We start from the raw sequence: 19,075 nt of genomic DNA, 5'->3' as shown, positions 1-19,075 counted from the left end.
TTTTGTACAAATTTGGACCCCAAGTTGTTTTGTAGGTGTGTGGGGAGAAAAGTGAACTGACCTTTTCACGAGGGTTAACAATAAAAGCCCAATTTATTTTTGACTTAAATATGCAGTAAAGTCTTGTAAGAGAGCGAAGTAATACAAAGAGTTACTACTTAAAAGAAAAAAATCCTTGCTTGATCTAGTAAAATGAACGGGAACGCGAGTAAAATGTATGGACTTCATCCAATAAGAAATGTTAATATGTAACAATAAAATGACTGCACTTTGCAGAGGCTGCTTGGATGGCACTCCTGGTCGTCACTGGCGACCAGCTGAGGGTGTCGCCCAAAGTCAGCTAGGATAGGCTACAGTTCACCTGCGACCCTAAATGAAGACAAACAGTATAGAAAATGGATGGATGCTTTCTTGGAAAATATTTCATTCAGCGTGACACAGAGCCATGCTGCTCACCATTATCAGCATGATAGCATTTTTTTCCTTACCCAGTACGTCATTAGTTGCATATATTGTGTGGTATGACACTTTCTTGCACCTTGTGGAGAGCCTTCTCTACAGAAGAAACAGGCGTGTTAATAATTGCCAGATGAATATGTACATCAACACATCTGCCGATGCCCAACACTGGATTTACAGCTGATGTCTCCTCCACTTCCAGATGTGGATTTAAAAAAAACTGTTACGTATTGGATATCTGCCAATGCAGCGTAAATGCACAGATCGGATGTACACCTTTACTGCGGGCTTGATGTCATCGAAATACACTGATCGCTGACATACACACCCAAGTCTGCCTAAAAACATTGGAGGAAAATATGCCGACTGTAAATAAAGTGCAGCCAAAGCAGACCAGTAAACATGGTCAAAACAAACCAGAGCTATCTGCATTATTAAATAAGCAAAATACTTGCAGAGTAATGTAAAAGTTACCCTTAAAATCAGTGGGTATGGTGGGGAGGGGTGTGTGTGTTAGTCCATGTGAAATAAATATGGAACATTTACTATTTGTATTGTTGAATGAATTTGTCCTTTTGTATTGTCAATGCCTTGTGCAGTTTGTTCTTGTTTTAACAGCAATTTGGACATCTGCGCCTGCAGGTTGTTTTATGAGTGTGCCACTTGGATATAGCCATCACATTGTAATTAGGCACTTGGACCTGCAGTCTAAATCCAGACTACATATTACCCATTAGTTCCTTCCATTTGGAAAAACTCCTTGATGTCGATCCCAAGAGTTTTGCTCCCATTGCCTGGTGACAAAAGGCACACACAAAAAATACATGATTCTGTTACTTTGTTTTCTTTGAAAGGAACACTGGATGGTAATTGACTATATTATTGATAGAATTTCAAGATATGCTCAGTCTGGCTCCATCCATTCCAAGCTTACCTGAGTGATTTAATTTGCACAGCCCACTTGTGCCATCTTGTGGCGTGCAACAGTAAAATCACCGGGGTGTGCCACATCCATTGTTTCAAGAGGAGTGCATTTTAGGTCAGTGTCATCGAGAATCCCTAGTGAAAACTGAGCAAATGCAAAAACATCTCATTTAGTTCACATTAAGCAAATACAAATCATTATGTACCCGGAAGTGAAGACCCAGCAAATGCAGCATCTCATGAAAGAACAATGGAGGCAGTGCTGAGTTAACACAGCTTCCCTCATAGGAAAAGGACGAGAAAATGCATCTCACCCCATTTACTGGTTAAGTGGAAAAGGACATCTAATTTGAAATAAGTCTGATATTTGCAGGTGCTTACCATATACTGGAGAAATGCACTTTAAACAAGACATTTGTCTCTCAATGCTTTTAAAGCTTTTCATTGGTCGGGAAGAGAATTTGCACTGATTTGCAACACCCAGGTGGCTCGCTCAATTCCAATAATAATAATAAACCCTCAGAGAGTGAAAGACAGCAGTAAGGAAACAGGAGGAGGGGGGTAAGAAAGCATAATGATGGCGAGTAATCACAATGAGGTACAAGAGGGGAGACTAGGCGAGCTCACCCTGGAGTACCGTTCAGGTGTTCTTCGCTCTAGCGGCGTCGCCCTCTCAATGCTCCTCCACCTGGGCAGGTTGGAATAAGAGGACAGTCACGTAAAACAAAAGACAAATGGTGGCTACTACAGAAATCAAAAGGCAAACAATCACAAGTGCATTGTTTCTGAAGAACCTGTGAATTTGAAGAATTTTAACCCTTTTGGGTGGTCAGATCCTTGGTGTCTTCAAAGGGAGCGGAGGAGCGGATATGCACATTTGAAGATTCAATCAATATAGATCACAAATCAATGGATATTTTAATGCGTGAACTGCTACATCATTATCAAAGCTTGGTCTTTCCACATACTGTTATGTGGACAGATGTACAGTGTTGAGAAGAAGACATTTGACCTCTATGAGAATTATGTTGACATTTTCCTTCTAAGACTGTTTTCGAACACCAACAATCTTTGTCATTTGCAATGCTGTAAAACTGCACCGCACCATGTATGAGATTAGAGCAGACCAATATTTTGCCTCTCTCACGTACAAGTGCATCTGAAGAAATTGGAATATTGTAGAAAAGAAAATTGATTTCAGTAGCTCAATTAACTAAAAGTGAAACTCATATTACAGATTCATGAAGCACAAGAAAATACTTTTCACAAGGCCAATGCTTATTCCTTGAGATGGTGAGAATTTTGGGTCGTCCTTAGCTGTAAAATAATACAAAATTAAAAATTATGTATTAAAAAAAATCATTACATCACTACATTTTGAATGTTTTGCTCTTTTCAAATTGAACACCAAATTAATTATTCCACAATATTTAAATATATTGAGATGTACCTGTACGCTACAGCTAAATAAATATTAGGAACAGCTCTCTGCTTGATGCAGTGCAGTTGTACGACATTGCAATCTACAAGCACAAAAGTAAACTTAAATTCCATCTTCAAAGGCACATTTTGATGGCGCTTTATTAGATTGCACAGGTCCACCTATTTTTATTTTTTACTGGGAAGTGAGTGTATTCCCATACCTTCACTGAAAAACCGTTGTAGATTTGGCCTTTTATTATTCAAGCATTTCGAATGCAACTCACTATTCCACATCATTGTAAGATCTTAAGAAGTCAGCTGAGGTCATTAAATCATACACTGTACATCTACACACGAGGGACTTTAGATTATTTGGTACTGCTATGACAATAATTATGAGCACAAAGATTGACTGCAGTAATAAAGGGTTAAAAATCCTCTTTAATAATTGTATCCAAACACAATTCGGTTTTCTTGTCCGGTAGCGGGTACCAATTGCAGCCTTCTGATTGTCCTTGAGGCAAATGAATTAGAAGATCTTCATCCCAATGTGAGAATTGAGCTTGAGCTTTAATCGTGTGGTTGAATGAAAAAGACTGAATTTGAGAATTTGACAATTGACTGATTGATTCTCAGCTGAGTTTTATTGAAATGGAACAGATGTAGAAGTTATAAATACAAATAACATCAGAGAACAAACTGCTATTGGCTCTTAAGGTAAGCCAAACCAAATTCTATTGGGCAATTTGAAAGAAAACAGGAAATGATGGTATCAATTAAAATAAAAATCACAATTTGATGCTCTCTAGAAACGCTAAGCATACACTTACAAAATGTCGATTTCCTCCTTTGTGGATTCTTTTCTCCACCTTTGCAAAAAGAAAAATGAATTCTGAAGCTCTAACCATAAGCATTTATATACAAGCAAGTCCCTAAGCAACTATGATGCTTAAAATACACCAGGCATGTAGACAACAGACACAGCAAACAACCCACAAAGCTGCCTTTAATTGTTCAGACTATTTGTTATTATTATAGACATTCCTATGTCGTCCAGAGGAGCATGTGATTGTGTGGCCACAACTCCCGCGTGTAGTGTCGTTAGCTTCAGTTCAATCAAATCAAATAAGTATTCTATTACAGCTCTGTCATGCCACCTACGTGCCTGGTGTATTTTTGCCAGGAGAAGCACAAATAAAGGGAGTACAAGAGGGGGAGGGGAAGGGACACGGACACAAATGTCCTGCAAGGCAATGTCTCTTTTTTGGGGGAGGGGGGGTCTTCTCAGACTACTGACAATGAATGTCCACTTTGGGTAATGTTCACTGTTGGCTTTTAGGTAATCAGGAAGAAAAAGTAACAATATACATGATTAAATTTTTTGGGGGGGATAAATTATTCACCACAACTTAACCTTCATTCTTCAGCCTTTCCAGGTACCTGTAATCATCTCGAGCCAATTCTGGGGGATTGTTTTTCTTTAACGACATACAGATTTGTAATTAATGAGGGGCAATGAATAAAAAGTCAATCAACAAATATGGCCAATCAATTTTTTTGTTGCCATCATATAGCCAAAATCTTGTGGTGTCTTTACTTCCACTGTTGCCCATAAGAATCCTGTGAAAACTCCATGGTGTCATTACTGTAACCATAGTTACCGGAATAGTCGGCCCCTTGCTGCAGGGGCTGCTGGGCGATGGGCTGGGACCCCCAGTTCTGCTGGTTGTTGGTCTGGCGACGCTTGGAGTCGGGCTGGTTAAACACATCTGCCTTCCTCTTGCCTCCGACATTCCCCCCGCGATTGCCCCGGGGCCCACGAGGCCCGCGGCCCCTCTGGGGCTGGAAAGGGGTCCCCCGCCCTCCTCGGCTACCCCTCGGCGCTCCGAGGGGCGGCCCTCTCTGGGAGTAGCTCCCCCTGCCTCGGGTCGGTGGCGCACCGCGGGCCCTGGACGGAGGCCCGCCCCTACTGGGACGGCTGCCACGCCCCCTGCCGCTGTATACGTCGTCGTAGCTGTAGTAAGGGTCTTCGTAGCCCCCACGATAGTCATGATAGTCGTAGCCATAGTAGTCATCGTAATAGTCTTCATAGCCATAGTAATCTGTTTGATAGGAATAGCCCCCACGACCACCACGACCTCTGCCACGCCCTGGTGGTGGCATGCGGGGAGCTGGGTAGTAATAGTAGTCGTCATACCTACAAAGATACAGAATGTTAGCTTGTAATTTGAGAACACGTCAAGCAGGTTACCAGACATCTTGTCCCCCACCCCTCTTGAACTCACCCAGCACTCCTGGATGTCTGCCGAGCTGCTTGCCGCTCTTTCCTCTTCTTATCTGGAGGTTTGGCCAAGACAATCTCGATTTCATCCCCGCCGAGCTCCTTCCCGTTCATCTCATCCATAGCCTATTCAGAATTGAATGAGTTCATGTGGGACATAGTGTGTAAAGCACATCTAACTCACCTTTACAGCAGCATCCCTTTCTTCAAAATGAACAAAAGCGTAGTCTTTCAATTTCTTCACTCGCTCCAGCTTTCCAAACTGAGAGAAGGTCTTTTCAAGGAGCTCTTCTGTCACTGCAGTGGCCAGCTTCCTTACAAAGAGCACTTTTACCTGAACCATAGACAATTGTGTCACAACAACAGTCAAATTAGAGCCCATTTCTTCTTTGTCAGGCAATTTATAGTCCCTACTCTGTCCATGTTTGTTGCACATCATCACATGGTGAATACATTTTACCGTTGTCGGTAGGCTTTACATGATCAGGATTTTTGGGGCCGATCAGAGTTTAAAAAAAAAACAAAAAAAAAACAATAACCAATTCGATCACAAGATGGAGCAATTTGTCTATTTAAATGAGTTGTTCATTTACAGTATGTTCATTTGTACTGTATACTGAGTAATTTTTAATTACTTCATTCTTCTCCATTTGCATAACAATTAAGAATCCCCAAATGTTACTTACTGTGTTTACAGTTAATCAATTTGACCCTCGAACAGAATTCATTTTGTTCCCCTATTTTAATTTTCTCCAGGGGGAAAAAAGCTCTGATTTGCAAAATAATTCTGCAAACGCCTTGCGTTGAACCTTAAGCGATTCTGCTGTAGTTTTCTTTTTGTCTTCCTTACTCCATCTATCCAGCACTATGCATCTACCCATTGGACATTCGATTTCAATTATCAAATAAACAAAATTACTATATTTACTATTATCATCAATTTATTGCTATGTATTTTGGTCTTCCTAACCTTCGCCATGACTTCAGGGTCTGGCTCAGCGACAGGGTCAGCCCACTCCACAGTCACTGGATTCCCCCACACTTTGACCTTGCCACTCATGAGGCGGCGACGGGCCTGCGCGGCGGACTTGTGGTCCTCGTACTCCAGGAAACAGAAGCCTCGGTTCTTCTTCTTATCATCTGGCTGGTGGTACAAGATCACTTCTTGGAGACCCTCTGAAAGATTTATTTAAAAAATAACTCTTAATAAAATGTCTTTAAAAAGGTAACAAAATCACATTTCATTAAGGATTATTTGTACTACTTGTTATTTGTGCTCCTTATCTGTAACCTAGAAACTGACCTGTAACTTTGCCAAAGTCTTCCAATATACTTTCTCGAGTCTTGTTCTTTGGGATAGAGCCAACAAACAGGCGATTGTTGGCAACAGATACGCACACTCCCAAATACTTGCCAGGCCGGATTTCGTAGTTATCACACTGGAACACGAAAAAGAAAGGAGGAGAGGAGAAAAAAAAAAAAAAAAAAAAAAAAAAAAAAAAAAAGTCAAGAAATGAGTGACACTCACATACACTATACTATTCAAAAGAGATTACCTACTACTATTGCATCAAGACTATAACTGCTATGTGGACAATGTGTTAAGTCCCACTTGCATCTATCTCGGCCAGTGAAGCTACCGCTGTGCCAAATGGTTAGACACGCCCCAAACATTGCAGATTATGTCCTTGTTACAAAGTTGATGCATTTTGTTCAGGATGCAATCGCAATACTTACAAGCTTCACAGCTTTTTGTGCGTCATCCTTATTGCAGAATGTGATGAAGGCGTAACCTCTATTCTGACCAGAAAGCGGGTCCATCATTAATCTGAGGTCCCAGATGGGTCCAGCAGACTCAAACAGTGGCACCAACTCATCTTCGTACAAGTCCCTCGGGATCTTTCCCACAAACACCTAACAATGACACAAACAGACTAGTTTGAATATGTGTATAACAATAAATATGTTGAAGAAAACACAGCAACTGTTAAATCGTTAAAGTCGAATGCCCCTGTCGTACAAATTTGACTACAATTTACGGGGGGAAAAACACCTCCTAAGTCTGAAAACATCAGGGTTGGAAACACTGTTGTGCATATTGTCACAAAACATCAACATATTTACCGTTCAAGATGACAGGGTACCTACCATACAGGAGCTCAGTTCATTGTGCATAAAAGGATTAACTCGCACTGACTCTTTGACACACAAATGGACTTCTCTCTCACAAGAGCTGATTGCAATAATCATGACTAGCTGGGGGGGGGGGGGTCCCCAATCACATTAATTTTAAAATTACCCACTTTTGTAAGGTTATTGGAATACTGAAAACATTCCAAAAAAAAAAAAACATTGATGGTAACCAGTTAGCCCAACAGAAAATATCAAAACAGTCAACATGAGAATGAGTTTAACAACATAACTGTCCGTCATCTCTTCTGTTTTGCTTTTTTGACAAAGCCCACTTATTGCATTTTGGCCATTTAGTGTATTAAGTGCCAATTGACATTGTAGAAACAAATAAAAGTACAAAGTCAATTTACTATGGAACATGTACAAGATTTAATTATGAAATACAAGTTTAATAGTAAAAGCTATTTTGCCATATATGTTCTATTATCAACAACAAAAAAAGATTGTATCCCCTGAAATTCTGCAGTAATAACCATTACCACCAAATAAATTATTCATAATGTTTGGAGTAGGTCTATATGGTGTGGTGGTAACCAAAGCTACGCATGACAAAAGGTGTGTGTTTGTGTATGTCCGTTGTGTGGAAGAAACCTGGCTTGTTGCCACCGTGCCATCTTTTTTAACAGTCTGTATGGTAAATGATCCCTGAGCAGACCAGGCCACATAACGTGGGTGACAAAAATATGAACACAGATACAGAGCTTTTGCTTCATCTTTTTTTGTTTGGCCCCAAATATGATACACCAGAATTTACATAAAGTAAGCAGCGTGACATTAATTTGAGTTAAGGCACGGAGTTTTATCGTTGCAAATTATTTTGACATTTGTCCGATAATGTTAAGAAAAATGTTACTTTTTTTTTTTTTTTTTTACAGTTAAAAGTTTACGGATGCAACAGTTTGATGCTGGAAATAAAATATCATTATCATTAAATATGAATATCATCACCTATTTTCTATGGGACCAATTGTTCTGATATTGACCAGCATCAGGGATTTAATTTTTGGACGTTAAAGGGTATTTCACACGTTTACCTCTGTCCCAATCCCTGGTTGTAATCCTTTGAAAACCTCCTCAGGTGGAGGGCCTCCATATTTCCTCTGCCCCGTGGTGACATCCAAAGTGTATCCTGTCTGCTCCAAAAGTGCCTTAAATTCAAACAAACAAAACATTAACCCAATTACGTGATGAGAACTAAATTTTTACAACAAAAACTTAGGAGAACTGCCATACCTTTATTTTTGTCTCATCTGGCCCTTTAGTGGACTCTTGTACTTTGTTACCTTGCTTCTCTCTCTGTCGGTAGGTTTTCATCACTCCACAAAGAAAAGCGCTCTTATTCTGTATGAAATAGGAGACATTCAACAAATCACATTCATATGGAATACAACAGCATGTTAAAGGGGCTCCATTTTGATTGTTACCTGTACATGAGACAGGTCACTTTCTCTGAACTGCTGCAGCACAGCGAGTGCTCCGTCCTCACTGAACTCCCGGAGAGCGTCGATGGCCCTCTCGTCCAATTCAGCATACGCTACCAGGCCTTTAATTCCAATAGCAAAGTTAATTTTGTCACACTTAGAAAAGCTATATACCAGGACAGCCCCTCACCTGTCTGAAAGATGTTATCTAGGTTTTCAGCGACATTCTGTGAGAGTCCCGCGTTAATCAGTGTCTGGTAGTTCTCCGTGAGTGGTCCTGTAACATCCATGGGTTCTTCTTCCTCCTTCAGCAGGGCAGAACTACCGTTCACTTCAGCGGCAGCCATTTTCCTGATTCAAAGTTAATTAAGGATTCTTCAGTGAGGGCTGTTTTGCTGCGACGGAGGCACTCACTGGCCACAATTATCATTACACTTCCATAATCGAATCCCAAAACACGAGTCAATGCAAAAATATTTATGAAATAATATTTTCAAGACACTGTAAGAGAGCTTTGTGACTAAACGTCTCTCATAATAAACAAATACATCAACAAAACGCAACATTACGAGGTTTGCGATGGCTAGTTGTCTCCAAATACGGGTATTGTATGGAAGCCATGTAAACAAAATGTCCTTTTGTGGCTCTTCTATCCTATAACACGGTGGCGACTAGGCTAAGCATGGTTCATAAATACGAAATTGTGTTTAATAGACATTTGAAAGGAACCAAGTGACATTTGTAATGATTTTTACAAGTATGTTTCATTACAGTGATGTAAACATTGCAGTATTTTACCGTACTGCATTTACCCTACTTCGGTCTCTTTCCTGAAGACCCACCGTCCCACCCCCGCCTCCTTAGCACTTGCTAACTACTAAATTTAAGTAAAGCTCGATTTTAAATCATACCCAAGGACTTGCAGCCACAAACATCAGCTGCTTCGAACGATACGCGAATTGCATCGAGCTATTCAAAGACGTCGACGTTTGATCCTATAGGCTAAGCTAGCGAGGCAGCTAAGGAGTATGAAGGCCGCGCCGTGCTAATAAATACCGTCAACATGTCCAACATACACGAGCCGTAAAAGCGGCTTAAAAGATAGTTAGCAACACTCACCAGCTGGATTCCGGAAATAAACAGCAGTGCGCTTTGAAATGTGAAACAACTAACGTGTCTGGCGGTGGGATAAAACTAACAGTTAGAAAAATGTTATTGCGTCGAACCAACGAGATAAATTTCCAGACAGCTAGTCCCGTCGTCGGCGAGCGAGAACAACGCCACCATGGGCAAATATCGCGAGACCCACATGAACTACTTGGAGGGGCGTTCCTCTTCCCCTACTGAAGGGATACGTTGTCGTCATTGCTCTTCATTTGAAAAGCCAACGTTCCATAAACTACCAAAAGACAAAAAAAGTGGTGCGTTAACTGCGTGATAATATGACAATGAAAGAGCACAATACTTCAGATGTAACAAGTGTTATTCCAAATAACTTTGTGAAAATAAGAAAACACCTCTAATCCAGTTTCACTTTATTGGTAGTTTTGTATTCAAAAAGGTCTCATCACAATCTTGGGTAAATCAATCACTAATTATCATTGCTTTGACTCGTATACCATGGATGGCTCAGTCATCATGTTGGAGCCTTCTAATTTTGCCTTTATGACGGTCAATCTCCTTTTGTAGGCGCTCAATCTCCTTTTTGTGGTGCTCAATCTCCCCTGTGTGGTGCTTCCTCAGCGCTTCCATCTGCTCCTTCTCCTTTTGCCTACGATTGGATGGGGAATTTTGTAAACGACTGGCGGAAGAGCACAGGAGAGGGATTCGACATACGGGGTCTCACCTGAAGTACCGCTCCTCTTCTGCTACTTCCCGTTTTCCAAAGGCACCTCCTGCTTCCCTCACTGAGCCTCCTCCACCTCCACCTTTCCCCGCTCCCTTGCCTAGCTCACCAAGCTGGAATAAGATTTGTTTCCAAAAAAATATTATTGCAGCACGAACACGAAGACTCACTGGCAATGACTCGTTGCCTTGAGTTGTGAATAAAAGCTTGCCGTCTGCTGCTAGGGCTGTCACTAGGGGTGGGATTAAAGATTTCTCAATGCATTGCAATTCTTCCCCCTGCAATTCAATATCGATTCAGCAAATCCTCTGTATCGATTCACCTCCTGGCCAGTGGGGGGCGCCCTACATGTGCTTGGCATTGTACGGACGGAAGCTTCACTCGACCAAGCAACAGCAAAACGCCTTTAACGAGACTTCAACTTCAATCTGACTTTTACGTTCATTTTGGATTCCATTGTAAATACGGAACAAAAGACAGTTGACACTCAAACCACGATACGCAATATCAATACGAAAACACGTCAGAGGTTGCCATCCAGAAGCTGTACACAGATCACAGCGGGTTGGAGTCGTTTAAGTTAGCAAAAAGAGAGGCACTTACATGTGATGGTTGGACTTCCCGGAGCGACTAGCCCGTACATAACTATCGCTTCTCATTTCATTTCTAACAAGTGGGAATTCTGTAGATTGAAGCCCTGCAACGGAAGCCACACAAGGGAGCAATATAGCAAACTTGTTGACAAAAGGCAATAAATGAATGGGGTTTGACGAAGAAAATACCAGCAATTGTCACAATGCCGCAAACATGCTACTTAATCAGGTATTACTTAACAACGCTGCAAATAATAATAGTAAGCCTAAGCCTAACAAGTATAAAGACATATTGTTTCAGTCTACATGCACTTTACTTTTTCAATAAAAAGCTGTCTTCATGTTTTTTACATGCCTGTGAATATTCTCATTTATCCAGGTCATATCATTCTCAGAGCATTAAATCGATCGTTATCCCGTGCTCTGGTTGTCTTACACAGTTTCGAAGACAACCAGAACAGTCCAGCTGCGATTGATTCAATGTCCTGAGTATATCTTTTTACTTTTGTACTGTACGTGCACAAATAAGTTATTGTGCAATTTTGTAAAATCTGTATTACAATTACCAAGAGGAAGTGAACATTTAAGTTTACATGCATCTACCTTTACAGTGTATATACAGAACGTTCATGTTTTTTTTTTTTACTTTTGTACTTCATGTGCACAAATAAGTTGTGCACATTTTTACTCAAGATGTTTTATTGCTTAAAATGTGACATGACATACGAATTATTTTTACATGGCATCAAAAATAAATATTTAAAAATGTCGTCTTTATTATTTGTTTATTCATCCTTAATTAATTGATATTGGAGCATTTAAATCAATATTGAATCAAATTGAAACCTAAAGAATCATTATCGAATCGAATTGCAACCTAAAAAAAAATCCAAATCCAATCGAATCGAGAGGTTCTTAATGCACAGTAGCTGCCACTATCAAATATTTGTAGAAGATTATTCTATTGATTATTCAATCGTTTAATCAAATAAAAAATTCTGTTGCACTAAATTTTATTGCCGATTCCTATTTAAGCAGTCATGGTTGTTTATTTGGTTTTGTTTAACAATCAAATAAACATCAACCAAGCAATATCATGAGAGTGAATGATGTTGTACTCGCCAATGTTTTTAAAAACAGATACTTCTCGGATACTGATTAATGCCAAAGGCTATTAGTTTAATGATATACACTTCTGAGGCTACTTCAGGTTCAACTACATATCAATTGCAGGTTATTCATGCAATGGCTGCTAATAACGATTATTTTCCTAACAGATTAAAAAAACTACTATTTTTTTCCATAAACTGATTATAATCCAGTGACTGGTTTGGTCCGTAACATGTCAGAAAATAGTGAAAAATATTCATCATTGTTTTCCAAAGTAAAGGCAGATGTTTGCAAATGTCTTATTTTGATTAAACACAAAGATAATTAGCCTGCTTTCACGGAGGACTACAGAAATCAGAGAACATTTACTGTTATAAGGCTGATATCAGTGGATTTGGGCTATTTTAAATTAAACAATTGCTCTGAACGATTAATCAATATCAAAATGGTTTGATTAAATTGATTAAATGTTGCACCTCTAGATTGAACACGTTCATGCAAAATATGACAGCGAAGGCATCGAACTCAAGATGCACATAATAGCAGCAGGACCAACAAGAACAAAAGTCAGTGTCGGGAAGACATCGCAAATATATTCGCCATGCAGGTCGCTATTACAAGACTAAAGAGAGTGTGGTTTGTGGGAGCTGTTTATAGTGTGGTGTATTTTTAAGGGCACACTAGTGTTTGAAATGGTATTAAAGTACTTTGGGATCATAGTTTGTGGTATATTTATGGTTTAAACTGTTAATAGACTGTAGGCACTTTGCAGAAACTGGCCATTTGCGGTCGGTCCCTATCCACTGTATCGCCTACATAGTGCCCTTGACATAACCTGGAATGCATCTTGAAAAGTAGTGGACGACGATGGTCACTTGAAAATCAAATGTACTGTATCCCATAATGCATATTGGCGATAACAAAACATATGTTCCGTTTCTGTGGTGTTTGATTTTCCACCTAAGACAAATTCACGAGTTGTGGCGTGCAATTATCTTTAATATAAGTAGAGCAACACCACAACACAGATGGAAGAAGAGCTTTGTTTGTATTGATTTGCTAAATACACAGTTTAAACAATCTAATGTTCTAATTTTAAATTTTTTACGAAAGGTCCACCAATTGATGTTAGTTCGGTTCATTGTAATTATGCAGCAACAATGATGTAATTAACAGAGTGTCCAAGTAGTGTTTGAAAACAATTTTTTATTTGACTGACAATAGTTGAACTATATAGTCCACTATATAAAAATCACAATACTGTACAATGATTCGAGTAGGGAGTCAATGATTCCAAACACAGCTGCAGTGTTTGTGTATTTGGACGTCTACCTCATTCAAGCAACAATCGTACCATTTTATAATTGCAGTCATATGAGTGGTCTCTTTTACTCTAATTTGAAAGCATTTTTTTTTCATATTTTTTTTTTCTATTGCACAAAAACATTCCTCAAAAAGCCCTTTTTTTTTTGCAGAGAAAAAAACCCAAAAAAACCATTTGTTCGGAAACCATGAACATATTTTCAACATTCTTGGTGTGTTGTACTCAGTTTGAAGCAGCCCTTCCCACCAGATTTAGGATGTTGACTGACTTGTGTATGTTGACTGACTTGCTATGTCACATTGCTAACTTTATATGTGCACACTCAAACTCTTTCACACCTTTATCTGTGCACTGTGGTTCAATTCAGGGAAAAAAATAATTCTCTGCACGTCTACTACATAACCGTAGAATTGACAATTGTGCTTCGTGTACTCCATCTTGAATCCACATTAAATCATAAAATAACACCAGTTACATTCAAGATTACATTGACACGTGATTCCACTGCTCAAAGTTTAAAAGCGCCTCTGCCAATAATCGTTTTCTTGTCTTTTTTTTTTTTTGTATTGGGGTTATTGCCAAAACTGTAATCTCAATATCGAATCTAATAATTATAACACAACGGTTGTATGCTTATAAACAGATAATCCAACTACTTTCTTGATACTTTTTTTAAAAACTCTTGTCATAAGAATACTACTGCTACGCCTTAGTGTTATGTAATGTATTTTTTTTAAACAAACCAAGCAAGTATACACGCGTTTATATTTGCACACATTAGGTCATGCACTGATGTTTACTCGAACTTGTCAACTGTTAAAACGTCGTGTAGTATTTGTCGGCATCATGCCAGAACATCCCATGCTAACACGAAGTCATACTTTTAGATTGGCACGGGTAAACTCACTTTAGATCGCAATAACAACACATGTGTGCCTCCGGTTGAACTTTGAGGCAAAGTTCCAAGGTTGGATTTCCCCAAAAAAAAAAAAAAAAAAAAACATTAGCAAGCTAATGCTAACACTCGTCAGTGTCATTACGTCAACAGTCCAACACGGTTTACCTGATCAGATGCCATTCGCGTTTGAGATGAGACGCAGCCCCTCACGTTCAATCTTAACAGAAGCCGAGCCATATTGCCCGAGGCTGTGGTGAGACCTTGCCACACCGGAGCAGGTGTTTTTACGTGGCCGTTCTCCCTTCTCGACACAAAAAGCGGAAATTTTTGAAGAGCATCTGGGCGGAAACAGGCGTGTTACTGCCAACGTCAGGTCAGGATGAGAAACGCAACAGTATTTCAATATTTGTATTCACCCTGAACACCAGAGCAAGTCTCCAATCTGAAATTTCAATTGAATTATTAGTAATAAGTATTTTATATACACACATATATATATAAACAGGGAAAAAAGCAGATAATCAATAAATAACTTAACTTTGCTTCTGTTGTGCTGAAGTGCCCTTGGATTATTTCTTGTAATGACCACTGTGGATGGAAAAACACAGAAGGTCATAAACAGGGTCAGCATTTATTTGACTGGTGAACCTCATGTGTTGCTGATCCACTCCGCATTTTAGAGGTTTTCTGATTCAGTTTGTGCGAGCACGGTAGTTACAGTTCGGCAACAAATGGTGGCAGTATAGCAATAAAGATGGATCCAACTCTTTCACTATGGGATACATACCATTCACATACAGTATGATAGGTCCATCTTTCCTTTACAAATGAATCCTTCTGCAGGATGAAATAATGTTTCACTTGATACTCCCTCATCATTACAGAAGCCATTCTGTCTAATTACTGTACTTGATTTAATATACGCAACTCATAAACTGATGCTAACGCATGCTATAGAAACTACCAATAGAAACTGTGTGGTAGTACTTTATAATGCAAGGAACTGTTTTGTTTCTGTAGGTAGTGCATTCCTCAATAAATATTGATTGTTAAAATGTAGCTTTAAGGATATACGAACAGATTTAAAAAAAAATTCGTGTGAGGGAAAACATCAGCTGCCACACTGTTTTTGTTGTGTGGGTTTTGTGCATGATATTTTATGGTCATTCACAGATTTCCAGTGCACTGGATGCAGAGCAGCCAGTTACCTGGGTCCTTTCACCTCAACTGCTCAAGTGTTGCCATAGGAAATAGTATCCTGGCAACAGCACTAACCTGTGCAAAGACATAGTAAGGTCATGCACACAACAAGATGTCGTTCTATGAATTCCTTTTCATAACCTCTGCTTGCTAAAACATTCTGTTAATCACGTTATCCTACCCATTTACATATTGATCTCATTAAATGGAAGTATTAATGTATTCACATTCCACTTGCATGGCACAGTTTAACTGTATTTCGAGAACATTACCCTTTATATATATATATATATATATATATATATATATATATATATATATATAGAGAGAGAGAGAGAGAGAGAGAGAGAGAGAGAAAATATGCAGGGTATATAACCACCACACCTAAACCAGTGCAGTATGAATAATTGTTCAAAATATAATGCGGAATGTATTCATGCCTCTGGGGATGGGCATGGTCACAAATTTCAAGGATTCCAAGGAACAATGTGCTTGTCATGGAAACTGAATTGAAGAGTACAATTACTGCATATATTGTATTGTATACCTACAATATATAGTCGAGCACATTTACAAAACATTTATTACATGTAGATGGTTGCTTACTATAGTCAATGAAATTGTTTTTAAAGTCTGCAAGATATTATGTAGGACCTTTATTCTGCGCATGCATTCAGCTCACATGCTTTCAAGAATGCTGGAGCTGCGATTCCCTTATTGTAATAGCCCCCAGAGTTGCCTGGATGTTGCCATGGTGACCGTCAGTGCCGCTATCGGGGTCCATGCAGAGTCTTTGTTTTCTGAACGCACAAGGTCGTTTTAGCCAAGGAACATCTGGCATACCTTTTTTTTTTTTTTAGCAGATTCCCGAGCAGGTTGGCTGTAATTAAAGTCACTTATTTTGCACTAAATAAGTCAGCCATGAAGGCTGCCAGCAGTTCTATCAGCTCTCTCCAACCTGACATCACATGCCCTAAATACTCCATCAAGATACATTTCCTTCAGTCAGGCTTTTTGTTGTCATTGTTGCCAAAGGGTTACTAACTGGGGATTTCTTTGGTCTCTTTAAATATTTGAGTAGTGTGGTCCTAGCTCTGCATGAAACATCCATCCATCCATCCATGTTCTGAGCCGCTTCTCCTCACTCGGGTCGCGGGCGTGCTGGAGCCTATCCCAGCTGTCATCGGGCAGGAGGCGGGGTACACCCTGAACTGGTTGCCAGCCCATCGCAGGGCACATAGAAACAAACAACCATTCGCACTCACAGTCACGCCTACGGGCAATTTAGAGTCTCCAATTCATGCATGTTTTTGGGATGTGGGAGGAAACCGGAGTGCCCGGAGAAAACCCACGCAGACACGGGGAGAACATGCAAACTCCACACAGGCGGGGCCGGGGATTGAACCCGGGTCCTCAGAACTGTGAGGCTGACGCTCTAACCAGTCGTCCACCGTGCCGCCGCATGAAACATCCCTGAAAGAAAATTCTAATATGAGTTGGCACTATGTATGAAAAACTGTGAGTTGACTATCCTTCCATAAAACCATTCTAGCGAACACACATAATGACACATTAACATTCCACCACATAGGAGACACACACACACACACACTGCGTTCTCTACTGGACTGCAATACTATAGTTTGTTCTAGAATTATTTGTTTCAAGGAGATATAATATGCATCCATCCACTGTCTACACTGCTTATCCTATTCAGGGTCACAGGAAGATGGAGCCTATTCCAGCTGGCACATAGAGACAGACATCTATTCACACTCATATTCATACCCTCACTGAGTAGGAATTGAAACCACAATCGAACCCACTCCTGCAGAGAAGTCAACTAGTAAACCACTATATCCTCAGGGACTATTATTACATTCTATTTATAAAACAGTTCCCAGGTTTCTTAATGATGTGTCTGTGAAATGCTTTCATCAGAATACCCCATGTCTCATGCAAATGAGCCACTGGTCACCACGGCCCCACAACTGCTTTTGTTACCATGATGATGAGGGGCAGAGCTAGGGGGGGGGGGGGGGGGGGGGGGTGAGAAAGCCCACATTGTTTATGTTTACATGATAACAACAAACATTTGTTATTGCGTTAAATTCATTGCAAGTGCTTTTCTGTCTGAGTTTGCCTCATGCTGAGGCAAAACTGAAAAGTGGAAGTCACTGTTTTGTTTTGCTTCTCTCCCAATGCAGCGCTTAACAGCTCACGCAGTCAACCTTTGCAGTTACAGTTTCACTGTCCTTTCCAATGCTACACATGGCTCAACCTCATGCATCTCTGGACCAGTCTCCAGCACTGCACGAAGTCGACCCGATTGTGCTAGATCAAAGCAGCCAATGGGCTGTCCAGTATCCAGGTATTTATTTCACAGTCACACAGGTTGAATGTTTGGCTAAAAAGTTACCGAATTGATTTCAAGCCACTCGTTTTGTGTTGTATCATTCAAGATCAACCAAACGTTGCCATTGAATCGTATCGGCAACTGTGAATCGTCATACGAATCGAATCGTACATCGATCCAGCCATCCATCCATTTTCTGTACCGCTTATCCTTACAAGGGTCGTGGGAGTGCTGGAGCCTATCCCAGCTATCTTTGGGCGAGAGGCGGGGTACACCCTGAACAGGTTGCGAGCCAATCACAGGAATCGAATCGTTGTTAAAACAAATTGTTACATCTCTAGTTTTTTCTTAATCATATGAATAATTTTGGTGATGGATGCCCTGTTTTTTTTTTTTTTTTTTTTACTTGAGCACCTGCCCCCAAAAATGTACCTGAGCACGTACCTGGGTGTCTTCAAAGGGTCTGTGCTTTTACTTTATTTTAGTTTTATAATACAGTATTTTCATTCTCTGCATACTTTTATGACAGTTTGGAATGTTGACTTATTTTAGTTCACTTTATGTGTTATACAATTAAATAAAATGGAACAACATGGCAGACAACCAGCGACCCGAACCTGAACTGACTTTGGACTTGCTTTTAATAAGTAAGAAATGAATAGATTAATTTCTCTCTCTGTAAAGTCTTCATTGCTCGTTCATCAAGGGTGAACATCAGCATTTGTTGTTTCTATAGCAACAGCCTTAATTTAAGAGCAACCCAAGATCTCACTGCTACTGCCAGCAAGGTGCTAATTGATACTGCATTTCACATTAGGGGGTATGGAAGGGGGTGGAGGTTGGGGCAAGACTTGGGACTTGGTATGTATGTGCATGCTTTAATATGGATGTGCAGAATTGTGATGAGACATTTGGGGCTGGGCACTTTGACATCAGCAAAGAGCCTGCACACATACCTGTATGTATACAATATGTGCGTATTTAACTATGTCAAATTAGGCTGGTTGCATGATTGTGGAAAACTGTATGGAGTGTGCCTAAAATAAGT

The 19,075-nt window shown here is 40.0% G+C and overlaps 2 protein-coding genes across 9 annotated transcripts; both read right to left on the bottom strand.

Annotated features, from left to right (window-relative positions):
- Positions 1 to 74: 74 nt before the first annotated feature.
- LOC133396170 (heterogeneous nuclear ribonucleoprotein R-like) lies at positions 75 to 14,711 on the bottom strand. Of its 8 annotated transcripts, XM_061665676.1 has the most exons (17): positions 9,820 to 10,120; positions 8,891 to 9,051; positions 8,704 to 8,822; positions 8,513 to 8,620; positions 8,314 to 8,427; positions 6,824 to 7,000; positions 6,390 to 6,525; positions 6,057 to 6,262; positions 5,271 to 5,420; positions 5,091 to 5,212; positions 4,467 to 5,002; positions 3,636 to 3,674; positions 2,011 to 2,071; positions 1,394 to 1,528; positions 1,190 to 1,253; positions 489 to 555; positions 75 to 369 (listed from the first exon to the last, which is right to left on the bottom strand). In XM_061665676.1, exons 2-13 carry the CDS (start codon positions 9,045 to 9,047, stop codon positions 2,040 to 2,042), a joined length of 1,896 nt encoding a protein of 631 aa, XP_061521660.1. In that variant the 5' UTR covers positions 9,048 to 9,051; positions 9,820 to 10,120; the 3' UTR covers positions 75 to 369; positions 489 to 555; positions 1,190 to 1,253; positions 1,394 to 1,528; positions 2,011 to 2,039. The 8 variants fall into 8 exon arrangements, with proteins under 8 accessions (XP_061521660.1, XP_061521658.1, XP_061521659.1 ...); XM_061665674.1 differs by having other exon boundaries at positions 489 to 1,253; XM_061665675.1 differs by having other exon boundaries at positions 75 to 555.
- atp5if1a (ATP synthase inhibitory factor subunit 1a) lies at positions 10,219 to 14,826 on the bottom strand. The gene is made up of 3 exons (XM_061665680.1): positions 14,637 to 14,826; positions 10,547 to 10,659; positions 10,219 to 10,471 (listed from the first exon to the last, which is right to left on the bottom strand). Exons 1-3 carry the CDS (start codon positions 14,706 to 14,708, stop codon positions 10,330 to 10,332), a joined length of 327 nt encoding a protein of 108 aa, XP_061521664.1. The 5' UTR covers positions 14,709 to 14,826; the 3' UTR covers positions 10,219 to 10,329.
- Positions 14,827 to 19,075: the final 4,249 nt, after the last annotated feature.

The sequence above is a fragment of the Phycodurus eques genome, chromosome 20 (assembly GCF_024500275.1).
Source record: "Phycodurus eques isolate BA_2022a chromosome 20, UOR_Pequ_1.1, whole genome shotgun sequence".
Taxonomy (NCBI): domain Eukaryota; kingdom Metazoa; phylum Chordata; class Actinopteri; order Syngnathiformes; family Syngnathidae; genus Phycodurus; species Phycodurus eques.
This window is presented reverse-complemented; position numbering and strand designations above follow the sequence as displayed.